The sequence below is a fragment of the Thunnus albacares genome, chromosome 22, assembly GCF_914725855.1.
Source record: "Thunnus albacares chromosome 22, fThuAlb1.1, whole genome shotgun sequence".
NCBI classification, from domain to species: Eukaryota; Metazoa; Chordata; class Actinopteri; order Scombriformes; family Scombridae; genus Thunnus; species Thunnus albacares.
In genome coordinates, this window is record NC_058127.1 from 18,561,063 (window position 1) to 18,576,927 (window position 15,865).

A 15,865-nucleotide genomic window follows, 5' to 3' on the forward strand; every position below is an offset into this window, starting at 1 on the left:
AACTCTTAAGAGCAAGTCAAGGCTTCCTAAGTGCAGAAAAAATGTCACATTAATTCACACACAAGAACACACACACACACACACTAGACAGGCGGGTGGGGGCTAACATCTACAGCCATATACAATATGTGTAGATACAAGCTGATGGTAGAGTCTGAGCACACATACTGTACCCGTATGCTGCATCAGTACAATGTGTAAGATAACACGTATTGATCCCCAGAGGGGAAATTCAAGTGTTGCAACAGCATGAGACACAGACCATACATGACTGAGAGAAGTGGCTTGTCATTTGGTGCTAAAGCAGCAGCACATGATGTTAAATCTGATACGTGACATCATATTTCTAGTGTAGAAACTAGATTAGTTGATTAAATGACTAATCCATTCTCACACGTTTTACCAATTTCCCCTTATTTATATCATTCTAAATTAAACGTCCTTGGGTCAAACAAAATTAGAATTAGGTCACGTTGGGTTCTATGATCTTGAGATGGGCAATTATCACTCTCTTTTTTCAGACATTTCATATAATGGAGTAAAAAACTATTATATCTGGAATTATATTATGCTTCATATCCTACATTGTGAAAAATTCCTAGGTCATTTTTTATCATCTATTTATAAACATGCTGCCAGTCTAGGCACAAAAAAACGGAATGGAATTTCAAATTAAAGCCAAACACTACTAAAAAATTCTTTTTACACTTGGTTGAAGTGAAAAAGTTGGCATACAGGGAAAAAGTTGATGTGATAAAGGCTGGTGGACTGTTAAAAAGTATCCACTCCACCAGAAAGCCTCAAGAAATGAAAGCATAAAAAGATAGTTTAAACAAAAAAGAAAGAAGAAAAACAAAACACAAATGCTATCTTAGATTGGAGGCAGCCATATAATGCTACAATATATAGATACCAGTGCTCAAATAATGAATATATTAATAATAAAAAATTATGTAATCCTGTTACCTCCTTTCCAATATGTTTGCATATAAATAGTTGAAACAATCATTTTATTTAGCTGAAATTTCAAAAATTTGCTTAAAATGTCCACTACTTCCATAGCAGCGAGCACATACACGCTGTGTAAGAACAAGTGAACGTACAGACACCAAAGCAACCCTCCTAACTAACACTCTACATACCTGTAAAAATCAATTACTCGTATGATTATTGGCCTTAAATGAGAAAGACAAGAAACAACGTAGAAGGTGGGCATAGAAGAGCAGGCTGGTTTGAGAGAGAAAGAAGGAGCAAGGAGGAGTGTAAACGAATGGGACAAGGTGCTATCCATCTCCCTGGGTCAGATCGATCAGCAAGCGGGCGGATCAGTTTCACCTAACTTGTGTGTATGTGTGTGTGTTGTTGTGTGTGTGTGTCTCAGAAGGCTATGATACTGCACTACTCTAGTTGCAAATGAGATCTGTTCCCTAATAGAGGAAGAGCAAAAGATGAGGCGGAGAGGGAGATGCAGGAGTGGCAGAAGAAAGATTTTTAGAAAGGTAGCAAGTGATGGGAGGAGGAGGAGTGAAGAAGAGGTAAGGGAGAAAAATGAAGGCATGGGAAAATCGAGATAAAGCAGGTAGAGAGGAAGGATGGGGGAGGAAGTCAGATAGATGAAGGAGGCGAGGGAGGAAAGGAAGAGAGTGTGTCTGAGACAGGCAGAGCATGGCGGAGGATAGAACAAATTCATGAGTGCGGTACCTAGGATCTAAGGGTGTGTGTGCGCGCATGTGGGTGCATAGTTTGTGACTGAAAGTCGGGAGCGGTGAAGGCAAGGAGACATGGAGGGCAGCAGAGTCAGCAAGCGATAGAGAGACAAGAGAAAAAGGCGGAGGTGGTAAAGGAGGGGGAAAAAGAGGGGAGAAGGTGGTGAGGTAGAGCTGTGACTGATAACATTGTCGTACTCAGGTTGCCTCAAGGGCAGACAACACAGAGGGAAAGAAAGAGAGGGAATGAGACATAAAGAAAGAAAATGCAGAATTTTACAGAGCAGCTGGAGGCAGAAAAGGTTTTCAGATGTAAGGTGAGCAAGGATGGAGAGAGAGGATAGAGTGAGATAGAAAACAAGAAAGAGCACTGCAGTGAGAGATAAATGGTAGAGGATGGATGGCAAGGAAACAAAGACCAATCCTGGTAATAGAGAGTCAGAGGTAGAGGAGGAAGAGGAGAGGTAGGTAAGAGAGCTGCGGGGAAAAGGGGGGGAGGTTTGGGTGGACATGACACGACGAAAAAGGATGTGAAGGCTTTCACAAGGAGAAAGAAGCGGGAGGAGGTGAAAATCAAAAACAGAAAGAGAAAATGAGAGGCAAAGCAGAAGAGTATTATTATGAGAGTGAGAGAAGCAAGTGAGTCAGAGTGGAGCAGGGACAGAGGAGAGGAAAGTCGGGGGGGGGGGGGGGGGGGGCTGAAGGAAAGACACAATAAAGGTCAAATGAAGGAGTGGGGAGACACGGACCGCACAACAGGCAAGTGTGTGAGTGTATTGATATTCAACGTGCCGCTGGCTGTCTGAGCAGCAAGCTTTAGCAAAGTACAGGGTAAGCTGGTCGAGACAGGACTGAAGTGCCCCGCTCCTTCTACAACACCTGACATTAGGGCTTTTCAGCCCGCCACGGAGTAGACATATTTTTAAGCGGCATTTCACTTTTGCTGGAGCATTTTCTAACATTTTAGTATGCATGCCTCCACAGGAGCTCAGGAGCAGTCGACTTCCAACATCGGCTGCCCTGGGGACCGGCTGTCACCACACACATAGGAAATAACTAATAACACTCAGTGGTAGCATTGCTAAGCCGGAGCGTGTGTTAGAGTCATATTTTTAGATTTGGTTTGAAAAAGGTACGGAGTTGCTGCGAGTCATTATGAGCCCCTAGAGTGAAACAAAGGCAGTGTTTTCTAAGACTTCAGTCACTGTATCCTATTATAGGTCATATGAGATGGGCACACATTTCTGACCCAACTCCTATCAAATCAAACTGCTTTTCTCTCCATAACTAATAGCCCATTGGTTTAATGTTCCACCGCTACATCCTGTTTCAAAAGGAAATGCATGACATTAAGGAAACAATGATACCATTTGTGGGACCTTAACCCATATGTAATCCATATCCAACATCTAAGAGGAATATTGCTTATTTCTTGCGCCTCTCTGCTTTAACAGTGAGAACATTTAAGGGGCATGTAAGATAAAAATGTCTCACCGTTTCTAGCATTAAGGTTTCTTCTTCTTTTTCAGTGCAAACTAAAAGGGTTCAAAAATGGGACACAGTAGCCTGTCTCACATATTTGGAAGTAGACCAAAGCAAACCATGTAGTAGGGAGGAGAATTTAAAAAAATGCTGCTGGAAACCCCAAGCTTTGATATCGACACGGCCTCAATATCTGAGCTAGATGGTAAACTCTCTTCTAGTTTCACGCAGAAAGAGCAAAGCTAGCACTTAATGGAAAATATTGAGCCAGCAATTTGAGTCAACCTGTAAAGTCAGCATGATATATGGTTATGTCTGCTGTTGACTCAAAGTATTAGGTTGCATACATTGTATCTCTAACTACATGATCAACACACTCAGGGCTCCGCTCCACTGCACAAGTCTCCAGATTGCTCCACATAAAAATACACCTAGCTTTCTCCAACACTCTTAGTTTCTCTCTGTCACTGACTCACCGTCTCATCCTATGTCTCCTCTCTCTAGTCAACACGCCTGTGACTGTTATCAACACTCACTGTCACTCTCTCTGTATCTAGGTTACAGTTGCTATGACAACTATTATGCATGCCAATCAGTTGCAGTGACTCATACCTTATCACATAGCTGTATTTAGGGATGTCTGCACACAAAGCGCGTGTTTACTGGGAGATTCTCAGCATGTCTGAGATTACAATGGGACCCTTAGACCCGTGTGCCGTACTCCACTGAGCCTACTGAGACCTGCGTTGTGCTTGACTTGAGTCTTGCTGTGGAATCAGGGCTGATAGGATAGGTTGGTGACCCAATTTGATTCCCTGACCCACAGTCTTAAGAAAGGCTCCTATGATATAACACGTCTAATCCTTTCTAACAGGTTTCTAGGTAACTGTTACTATGGGGACTGGCTGTGTTCAGTCTTTTGGGATGATGTTGCTAGGCAGTGGGCTATAGTGGTGAAATGCTACACAGGGCTGTGAGTGTGCTTGCAAGTGTATATGTAAGAGGTATAAGCAAGAAAGTACGTGTTGCAGGGGCGTCAACTATTTCTCAATATGGATTTTTTATGCTATGAAGCACCAAGTGGACATTAGTGCAGAGTGGTACTTGTTTAAGAGGAGGCCTTTGCCCACACAAGTATGCAGGTGTGCGGAGCAGCCTCTCGTTCCAGCTCTGTCTAGTCAAGAGTAGGTGGAAGACAGGATACCAGACACAAAAACACACTTCAGACATCTCTTATAAAACAAATCTGACAAAAGAAAAATGTCTAAAACCCAATTTCCTCTTCTTTTTGTCCCCCTTTTCTCTTTATCTCTCTTCAGGTCTGTGGATAGCCAGGCGTTCTACCATGCCTGTCCCCCCACCCCTCAATCCCCGCAGACAAAAACACCTGCCCCACACACACCTCCACCCCGAACAAAGGGCAAAACGTTCCACCTTCCCCTCCTTCTTCCCTCCATCCATCCTCTCTTTCTCTTTTCTTCCCCCTCTCCTCGTCTCATCTTTGTCCTCCTCATCCCATCTCGTCCACTGCGCCTGCCCCAGAGCTACAAAAAGAACGCTTCCCGACTCTGTCCCTTTTCCAGCTTTTCACTGGCTGACTCTGGTCACATGCTGCCTGCTGCCTTCTCTGATTGGAGCAGGGGAGACGTGGGGCGTGGTCTCAGCCTGTCCCTTCCACTGCGTGTGTCGAAACCTTTCAGAGTCGCTCAGCACGCTCTGCGCCGACAAGGGCCTCCTGTTCGTCCCCCCGCACGTTGACCGGCGCACTGTCGAGCTGCGACTGGCTGACAACTTCATCACGGAGGTGGGAGGTCAAGACTTTGTCAACATGACTGGATTGGTTGATTTGACTCTGTCAAGAAACACCATCCACCTGATCCGACCGATGGCCTTTGCTGACCTGGAGAGTCTGCGATCTTTGCATCTGGATGGTGAGCTGAAATAGTAATTTCATCCAAGAATTTAACTACTAGGATATGACCTGGTAAAATCTAGAGATGAATCAGGTTCATGGGAAAAACTGAAATTAAACTACTAAGAGGTATTTTTTATATTTGTGTGTCTAGGTAATCGCTTGACAACACTTGGACCCAGGGACCTTGCAGGTTTGGTGAATCTGCAGCACCTGATCATCAACAACAACCAGCTGGTCAAAGTCTCTGCCCAGGCCTTTGATGACTTTTTGCTCACATTAGAGGACCTCGACCTGTCATATAATAACCTCAGAAGGTAACCTTTTCCTCTGTTGTGTCCTTTATGACCTGCTTGCATCCATCTTCTTTGTTAAATAGAAACACGCTGCAATACTCTAGAGTGTCTGTACGTGGGCCTCGGTCTTAAGCATATACTGCAGATGCACAGCTCAGCTCCCAATATTTCAAGGCACAGTGGAAATGCTTTGTATGATCACGCACGAGTCAGCAAACACAAGGAAGAGAAACAGACTCAAAATGCTGAGGCTGAGAGGAGAGGACTAAAAGCTCAGAAAATTGAAAGTGAATCAATTTTCCTTCTTTGACTTTGATTTTCTTAAGATTTGATGAGGACACAACTGAGCTGACTTTACTGTGTATGAGAGTGCATTGCTATAGCTTTACCACATGGCTTGTCCTTTAGCACAACACATTGTGTAGTATTCCAGTCACCTCTATTTAGAACAATGGACTGCACTAAATAATAAATCAGAACAATCGTTGTATTCTCTACCAATCCCCTATTCTCCTCTTCATAGTGTCCCACTGCGTTGATGAATTCCTCAGCTTTTGGCTGTCACTTCTGATTAAGATGTTTAATTTATCTCCTCTACAGGAGCTCTCTGGCCTCTCTCCAATCTCCACCAAGCCATAAGACAAGTGTAAAGTTTTAATGATGCATACATTAGCGACTGCTGTTTGCCCTTTGTTGTGGGTTACTGAGAGGATTCAAAGTGAACCTAGATCATGGATTATTTCTTATCATGGTTAAAAAAAACGTTCAAAACTGGCAACAGATCATGTCATATGAGAACTCAGGGTTAGAAGTGTATCCAGGTGGGAAAGTTCAAACTGAGGGGCACTTGGCATCTTCTGCAGCTTAACTTTGTTCAAATGCTGCTTTTAGTTTACAGATCCCTGGAACCTGAACTGGTTAAACTTTCTGATGTTGAGCAAAGCAGCAAAGGTGGGAATTGCCAAATACAGTCTTTATTTAAAAAAAAAAACAACTTAAAAAACAAGTTATGACCTGATTACTGGAAAACTTTCCCCCTCAGTACTGCCTAAGTGACTCCTATTTTGTATGTATATAGTCAAAGCGAGGGACCATCTGCTGCTTTTTCTCTCTCCAGCAAAGTGATTAAAATCATAGGAAGCCTCCATGACTTAAAACTTCGATGATGATATGCCAACATCATAACTAATTCCATTCATTTCATTTGACACCGCAATATACTCGCTCCACCAGTTTAGCTTTGAAATCAACTTACTGTGTGAGACTGAGTGGTAGCAAGTTCTCTTTGTGCTCAGTACTCAGAGTGCTACAGTATTTTTCAGATGACATCAAGTATATTCTGTTTAACATACAGTACATTGTGCCAAAGACAAAGGCATGCACTGAATATGCCTCCAAAAATAAATACATTGCTTTAAATTTATCACGAGTCAGTTCTGACTCACAGATTTGCCCAAAACAATTCTTAAGTGAATGCCTGCAAAAAAGGAATACTAAATGACTACAGCAATGGGTCACAGATGGGGGTGGTGAAACTCAGAGAAAGACAAGGATTGAGAAGGAAAATTAGCATCTGTTGTTGTTGTCTGTCATTGCTGTCACCATTAATTAGTCTTCGCTTATTCCTGTCTTCCGCAGAAAAATAGGAAAATGTTCATAACAGAGTGCAAACTGACTGATCTAATAGTAGTACACTCATCCTTTAATCAGGTTAATTTAATCAATGTACCCAGAAAGGATGCTATAATCAGAGGGTTGAATCTGTCTTCACAGCTGTCGTTACTTTTAAAAGACATTTATTTCTTCTCCGTCCAACAAGAGTACATGACCAAACTTGCCACAAAGTACATCAATTCAAACACCATACTGAATCTCATATTAATCACTATATATCCCTCTATTTTATTGTTACAGGGTACCATGGGAGTCCATTCAGAACATGGCCAGTCTGCACACACTGAACCTGGATCATAACCTGATAGACCATATAGCGGAAGGAGTCTTTGGAGAGCTCTATAAGCTTGCAAGGCTGGATATGACCTCCAACAGGCTCCGAACCCTGCCTCCTGATCCCCTCTTTGCAAGGTAGCTCTTAAGCTTCCTCTTTTATGTTTCTCTAAGAAGTGGCTTAGTGGAAATATTCTGTGACAGACGACATTGCCACAGAGCCACCAAAGTGTTTTTTAACAGGGCACTCTACCAAAGAAACACAGGGAGATACTGTTGATGTACAGACATTCAGTAAAGCTTTTAGTCCATTTTTAGTCCATTCACTATTTATCAAGCTTTTTAAATTATCCATATGTACGTATGCACCACAGAGGTACACAGACTGGAACATGTGAGCTAGTTGGTATGGTGAGGGGGAACATGTCCTGTCCTCATTTCATTTTCCTTTTTTGTTGCTATCATGTATAAATGAGGCAGTGGCTTGTTCCAGACTGCATGTCAAAGCAGAAAGTGGCTGCAAGGGGAATGAATAAAAGGTCTCTGGTGTCCACTTATTGGCTAGTCAATCATTTTAAACTTTGGAAATTGTGATGGCAAATACTGAGAGAGGTAAAGAAAAGAAAATCCATTTCATTGTAGACGTGCAGCCTAAGCTCCAACTAACAAACAAATAACTGACAGAGTCCAGCTGTGACACAGACTCTGAACTTGTACTCAGCACAACTGAGATTTAAAGCAAATTGCAGAGTGTTTGTCTGGTTTCTGACAGACAAATTGGCCAATGAATAGGCTGAATGTTAAAAGCTAGAATCGGTGATGTATAATAAGCTATGAACAGGGCTTTACAGAGCGATTAAGATACTTCATCAACTCCACCTTTTCAACTTTTAACTACAGTAAACAGCCTCTTCAGTCTGGTACTGCCAGTCTTTACTGTAGATTACTCTCCTTCCATTTCTCCTTCCCTTTCAATCTTATTTTTTCCCATTACAGTTCACACTGAATGTACTGTGAAAAGCTTTACAAAATACTGTCATTTAAATTTACCCACCTGTGCTTTTTTTCTCTATATGTAGCCACAGGAGAGGGCTATACAGCAGCCTTTGAATGCCTCTTTCTTTTATGTTCTTTTTATGTTTATTCTGTGCAGTGCCACCTGTTCCCATTCTCTCCCTATTATTTGATGCTCTCCTGGAAGCCTGCTGCTGTCATTGCACCCTGTATCCAATTATTCAACTTTTTTTCTTCTAAAAAGCAAGTTTGGGGAAAAAAAATGCATATATACGTTGAGTATAGCTCATTGCTTCATCCATACAGTTTTGCTGTAGTCACTAATACACGTTGTTCTGCCAAAGCATTGACCCTAAGCCATATCTCAACTGCAAAAAGTTATGTCTCATTTGCATAGTACAGACAGTCCTAGTCATTTTTAACTAGACTCATTTTAAATACTGAATGTAGAACAAGAAATAAAGAGAGTTAATTAAATGGGGTTTGGAGATTATACTACAGGTATCATTATGGCAGGAACAAACCTCTGAATGTTGAATACTTTTCAGAGAAAACACTGGTAGCACACCCATCATCATACACAGTACACGGTGCAACAGCCCCAGTTTTTTGGACTATATCTTTATGTTTGGAAATTATTCCAGTATTAATATCAACAGGCCAGCTGTGAGATGCTTATAACAGCATTATTGCTCCTGGGTAGGTTTGTTACAGCGTACATTGGAAAATTTCTAAATGTACTTGTTTCTCTCATTTTGAGCAGCAAGCTCTTATATACCTGCTGATGACCACGCTATATAAAAAAAGTTTGGTCGTTCAAAAATGGATTGTTTTTGATCTACAAGTCTAATTACACAAGAAATTTGCATCGAAATAAAGATGTCAAATTAACTTGAACTCCATTAAGGCATAGAGAGCTGTGCAAATGAACCCATCACTTTTCCTCCCTTGTCATGTTCAGGTCGCAGACAGGTGCAATAAGCCCCACCCCCTACAACGCTGTCATAAGCCTGAATTTTGGGGGTAACCCACTGCACTGCAATTGTGAACTGCTATGGTTACGGCGGCTTATCCGTGGAGACGACATGGAGACCTGTGCCACACCTCCTCACCTGGCTGGAAGGTACATTTTTGATTGGTGGCTTTACTTGTCTAATCTACTATGTTTTAGCTATCCAAAGAACCAACAGTTTATCCCAATCCTTTTAAATCGATGAAGCCTTTTTCAACGTCAAGGAGTGCTAAAGTACATGTAAATGTAAATGTAGATGCGTTAAGTCTAATTGAATATCATACACTACTGTTTCCCCACCTAGTCTTAAGGCCAATCTGTCCTACAAGTTTTGCTCTAGCCCTGTTTTAGCACACATCCAATAATGGGCCTCACATTTTATGGCACCTTAATTGGATCATCATGTGTGCAAGAATAGAACTGGAGCAAAAACTCACAGGACAGGTAGGCCTTGAGGACTGAGTGAGAAATATCGATGTGATGTTCCGTTATTCAGCCATTATTCTCATACTTCACATTCTCACTTTCTCCTCCCTGCATCTCTCTAACATTATATTCCAGTCTAACCCTGCAGTCAAAAGCATGCAGTGAAAACAAAGGATTGAGGAGGAAAATGAGCATCTGTTGTCATCATCTGTCATTGCTGTCACCATTAATTACTCTTTGCTTAGTCCCGTTTCTTGCAGAGTAGTATGGGAATTGTTCAGACTGTTGTGCCTTACTGAATTTTACCCTTAAATTGATAGACAAGCACACATAGATCTTTAGGTAAATGCGCTACATTCATCTGCCAAACACACCTCAGAGGGAAAAAAACAAGACACATTCCTGTACTTAGCAAAAAGGGGATTCTACTCTCCCTCCCTCTCTCTTTTTTTTTTACTTTCCTTCTTTCCTCCCTTTCGTCTCCCAGGTATTTCTGGTCAATTCCTGAGGAGGAGTTTACTTGTGAACCACCTCTCATCACCCGTCACACCCACAAGCTGTGGGTCTTGGAGGGCCAGCGAGCTACGCTGAAGTGCCGTTCCATCGGCGACCCCGAGCCAGTAGTACACTGGGTTTCACCAGATGACCGCATCATTGCAAACTCATCCCGGACCAGCTCCTTCAGCAATGGGACCTTGGATATCTTAGTAACGGTTGCCCGGGATGACGGGGCATACACATGTATCGCAATAAATGCAGCGGGTGAAGCAACTGCAACTGTGGACCTCAAAATAATCCCCCTGCCTCACCGGGGCGGAGCAGGTGGAAACACAGGGAATAACAATGTGAACACCAAGAACAACAGGAACATAACCAATGGGATTTTAAGGACCGATCCGGGCTCCTCAGATATCAGCACGGGGAAAAACGGAGGAATTAACAATGGCGCAGGACGTGGAGGAGAGGTGGAGGATGGGAGAAGAGGTGGAGGGGAGGACAACGAGGGCGACAGCGGCAGAGCCTCTGAGGCAGAGAGGGCTGATGGAGGGAGCATGGAGGACGACGAGGGGGACGATGAGGAAGGGAGGATGGTTGGAGTACAAGGTGTTACATCAACCTCGGCTCAGGTCCGATGGGATTTGGGGCGTTTGTCTGCAGGTTACGTTGTCTGGATGTATCAGATACAGTACAACTGCACCGCCGACGAAACCCTCATCTACAGGTCAGTTCAGCTTTTGCTATATAATGAACATAACTCACTACAAAAATGGTGGAAACCAGTGAGATCCTCCATCCTGCACCAAACCTGCATTAGGTTTCTGAGGGGTTCTTTAGTGCTAAATGTTTTTAAATGCCTGCCAATAGGTTATTACAGTAACAGCTTGCCCTGTTTATGTAACCAGAAATCAATTTTTGAGTGTCAGTGTTTTCCTCCCTCAAATGGTGGATATACCTGATTTCATGCAAAACTCCTTAAATATTTATCCATTACAGCATGACACTTCAGTAGTGCAACTGTTCACCTTGTACATGGATGGGTGGATAGCTCAAGGGAAGGATGAATGGGGAGACAGATGAAGGGAAAGAGGGGCGAAGGTAGTTAATAATTTATCTCCATCTCTGTATGACACTAAAACCCAACAGGTGGATAGTCAGTGCATATGTATGAGAGTAGAATCAGAGGACAAGTGAGGAAATGCTGCAGGAATAAAGGGGTTTCAGGGAGGACGATTTATCTGAAATTTGTGACAGTGTGGCTTGGAACACAAAAACATCTGGGTTTGTAGTTAAAGGTAAGTTACGCAGTGTCTGACTCTGAATGCAAGATTCGTCCGCGGCGACATTTAATGGCGTGCAGTAGCATGTGACGGTATTAAAGGACAGGTTTGATTAAGTAACATGATGTTGATGGGTCATGTAATTTCTAATTTGAAATAGCATTTAAACCTTCAGTAAACCATGTCATTTCAAATTTAAAATGAGATCCACTCAGTCTTCACTGTCTGTGTTTACTCACCAGGCTCTCAGAGGCAGAAAAATAATCAAACATTTATAAAGACCATATTTGAGGTTAGGGGTTCAACGTTCTTCTTGTAACCACAAATTATTTAAGAGACCACCACCATATCCTGCCTTATATGTTTAGACAACAGTTTTGGAAAAAAAACATGAGGTGAAAAACTATATAATTTGCATGCCTGAGATAGTCTTTGCAAAGCTGCCAATCTTCGCTCACCATTTTTATGCGTTGCTGTGAGCCAATTTGTTTAGTGTAGCTGTGGAGAGAAGGATGAATACTACTGTAGACACTTGTAAAAGCCAAAGAGAGCCAAAAAGATTAGAAGGAAGAACAAAACGAAGCAAAGCAAGGAATTTCGGTAAAACATACCTTTTCATTTTACATGATACATGATGGATCAAAATTTTACACTTTCTGGGCTCACATCGTGAAACTGTGATACCCCTAAAAAACTAACTGCGCAAACATCAACAGAAACATGGGTAGATAGGGGAGGTCTGAATGATGAGGAGGAGAGGAAGGAACTGAGGCCAGACTTAATTGAGGGGGAAAAGGAGAAAGACAGAAATAAATCCAGACGTGTTGCTAGGGTGCTAGCAACCTGGCGTACACCAATATACTGCTGCACTATACATGAATTATACGGGTATGCATTCAAAGTTTACTGCCTCTGTATTTATAACCATAGACTAATGAAACATTAATATGTGTGGCTGTTGCTACAGCAAAACAGTGGGAGCAAGATGGAATAGGAGAAGGAGACGGGAGATAGGGCAGGAATTGCTATCTCGGCATTATTCGTGTGTTTTTGAATTTAGTCTGCACTAATGCATGGATTGAATGCACTTACCCTCAGGTATTATTGAGCTGTAAGCATTGAGAAGGGGTGAGAGGAGCGAAATGTATGACAGGAAGAGAACAGATTGAAAGATGGGGAGACAGACAGATTGAGAGATGATTGGAAATATGAAAAAAAATGTGTGTAGGTATAATCAGAGGGATTGAGGGAAAGTAGAAAGGATGGCAGCCAGGGATGAATGGAAAAAAGACGGATGGGGAGGAAATAATAATAGTTTGAGTGATGGATAGAGCCAGAAGGGAAGAACAGGGGAATTTTAAAGATAGGAATGAGGCCTCAGAGATTTCAGGAGGAGGAGGAGAGGGATTGAGGGAGAAAGGGAGGATAGGGGATGGGCTCTACCCAAATCACCTTGGGAGAGATTGAGATGAAAGAAGGATGGGTGAAAGGAGGGAGACTGACAGACAGGAAGTGGGAGAAGAGAGAGGGGTGGGCCAAATGGTCCTCAAGGAAAAAGCAAGGAAGCAAGGGTGGAGAGAGGGAGGGGAGGTATTTAAATCCATCACTGAAATAGATTTAGAGAGAAAATGTGTGTACACAATAAAAATAGACCTGGGTATTAAAATAGGGAGGAAAGAAGGAGAAGGTGGATTTTCAGAGTAATGAAAAAGATAGGAGAGGATTGGCTCCATAGAAATTTGGGATAACAGAGGGAGGTAGTACTTGGAAAACAAACAAACAAAAAAAAAAGAATAATATCAGAAGGGAGTGGAAGGAAGAGGAAATGGGAATTCACTGCTGGAGAGAGGGATGGGTAGATGAAAGGACGGAGGCGAAGAGGTGTCCCATTGAAATGCCACATCAAAACAGACAAGTGCAGATTGCGAGCAGTCCCACGACACGTTTGTGGCAATTACACATGGAGAACTAATTAAATGATTGAATTGAATGAACTGAATGAGATCTCAGCTCCCTCGCTGATCAGCTGCTTTAATTCCTCCACAGAAAATACTCTAATAATAGGGGGGAGCTGACTTGCTATGTTATTGAGTAAAAGTATATTACCTCTAGAAACTGAAGCTTGTAGCATATCATGCATCTATACATTCAATACAGCCTCATAGAGTGGAATCAACATCCTTGAAAAAGTCTCAACAAAAAACTGAACATTGAGCATGACTAAGGTAGAATTTGTTGCCATGCTGTTGTATTGGATTGTTCTACATTGTACGGCTGTTTGTAGTATTACTTCAATCCCAGTTGCCCTCGATGAATTTGACAAAAGGGTGACGAAGGGAAAAAGTAATTCTTTGAGTCAACTAATTAAGGAAATATTAAAACGGCAGCATCAGTAGAGGTGAAGGCTCAGCTGTGCAGCTCGGGACAAGAAAATGCTGATAGACACAAAGAGACTCGCATAGTAGCAAAACAAGAGGGGAGATATGCGAGAAAGCCAAGGCAACCAGCGTCACAGGAGAGATGGTGAAATTCAGTGGAGGAGGGAGAAAGCGATTAGAAGTTTGACTACACTCTAAACAAATCACATTGCCAACTAAACAGATGGATGGGGATAACTGTCTCCAAGGAGAGATAGACATGTAGTGGTTAGCTTAAAGGTGAAATTGAGATATAAACTCTTAACCAAATTGGGAACGAAGAAAATGGTTTCAAGAGGAGACAAGCAGTCTGAGGGCTTTGAGGGAGGTAGCGGGGAGATCGGCCTCAGAGGACAGATAAAGAGGAACTGGAAGGGGGCAGCATTTGAAAGGAAGCATACCACAATGCAGTCAGGGATTTCCAGTATAGATTTCTATCATGCCATCAATATGCCAGTGCCAACCGCAATATCACACCAGCTAGAAAGACCGAGAAGAGAGGAGTCGGCCAAAGGGAGTCTGGCTTATAAATTCAAAAGGAGATAATGGAAGAGCGAGATTTCATGCTTTTTATCAGGGATTTGCATTCATATTTTGTTGTTGTTGTTGTTGCTGCTGCTGCTGCATGTCTGTTTTGGGAGGTGGACAAAACTGAGCTGAGGAAGGGGAGGAAGTGAAGAAACAGAGGATTTAAGAATGGAAGGAGAGTGAGGAAAGTATCTGACAAGTGATAAAAAGTCAGCTGCACAGTGAGACAGAGGTATATGCTGTATATAGAGAAATACAGAACAGAGAAGACACCATGTGGCTGCCAGACTTAATCATCTTTAACAGGTCAGTCACATTCTAGACAACACCAGCCTCCATTTTAGCGCGGCTTGTCTAATTTCGATGGCGTCTGTGACAGTGCCAGGTGGGATGTCGTCCATGTGGCATCCGCTGGGCACCGCTCACCCTGTCACCCTTAGCTCCCCTGACAGAGTCAACTGGGCCTCCTTTCTGGAGCTTTGCCATAATGTTTCAGTGAGAGCAATAACCAAATTGGGATTTCTTTCTTGCCCACACATGGGCTCAGCCTACCTGAAGGACAAAGAACAGCAGAAAGAATGTCCCTCCATGTAAATGAGGCAGCGTTTGTAAAGTGCCCTCTTTCTAACCATCTGTTAGAAAATTTGCTATCTTTTCAGCAAATTTAATTACAAAAAAAATCTCTCTTACAGTGCCATGGCTGAAGGATTAGCATTTGTAAACCACAAAAGTACACAGGGGGTGGACACAGCATCGTTTGTGCAATGTAATGCAATTCGACAGTCCTACAAACACACTACATGCTTCGGAAACTGGTAATATACAATTTCTGTTGAGACTGTCAGAAAGGTGTGGAATTTACACTATTGTACTGCAGGTATTCTTGTTATTTTCTCCAGCCTATGTACATATAGAGAGTAGACAAAACCACAAACTATGACCTTGGAAAAAAAAAAAAAAAAAAAATCACCACATAGTCAATTTGTCACCTCTATGACAGACAACACAACCGTGTTACTTTTTTGTAGCACTACTTTATTTGAATTGCATTGCATTGTGTAGGCTTTATTGTGTTCCACCCGTGTGTTTACTCAATACATTATTAATACGTTATTCAGCCCCTGAATTACAAAAGATGTTTACCATAGGGCTATCTATGTTTTTAAGAATAGCTGTCCCTATTATAAATTGTTGGCAATATGTTGGAGAAGATGTTTTCAATACATTTTGTGTGATTGGTGCCATGTCATTGAGAGCATTTGTATGACACTTGTAGCCAAAAGTTAATTCTGAGACTCAAAAGTCTTGTGCAGGCAGGCAGGGAGAAATATAAGACCTTTAACAATT

General features: G+C 42.2%; 2 protein-coding genes across 4 annotated transcripts in view; one reads left to right on the plus strand and one right to left on the minus strand.

The window, feature by feature from the left end:
• The window catches only part of LOC122974040 (pyruvate carboxylase, mitochondrial-like), a 301,961-nt gene that overhangs the window by 98,632 nt on the left and 187,464 nt on the right, over positions 1-15,865 (minus strand). The window lies entirely within an intron of this gene.
• Positions 1-15,865, plus strand: part of LOC122974041 (leucine-rich repeat and fibronectin type-III domain-containing protein 4) — a 41,194-nt gene that overhangs the window by 15,372 nt on the left and 9,957 nt on the right. The window contains exons 3-7 of the mRNA XM_044341884.1: positions 4,508-5,119; positions 5,255-5,417; positions 7,311-7,481; positions 9,319-9,480; positions 10,283-11,017. Of these exons, the coding sequence (XP_044197819.1) occupies positions 4,534-5,119; positions 5,255-5,417; positions 7,311-7,481; positions 9,319-9,480; positions 10,283-11,017 (1,817 nt within the window). The 5' untranslated portion in view covers positions 4,508-4,533. The remainder of the gene's footprint in view (positions 1-4,507; positions 5,120-5,254; positions 5,418-7,310; positions 7,482-9,318; positions 9,481-10,282; positions 11,018-15,865) is intronic.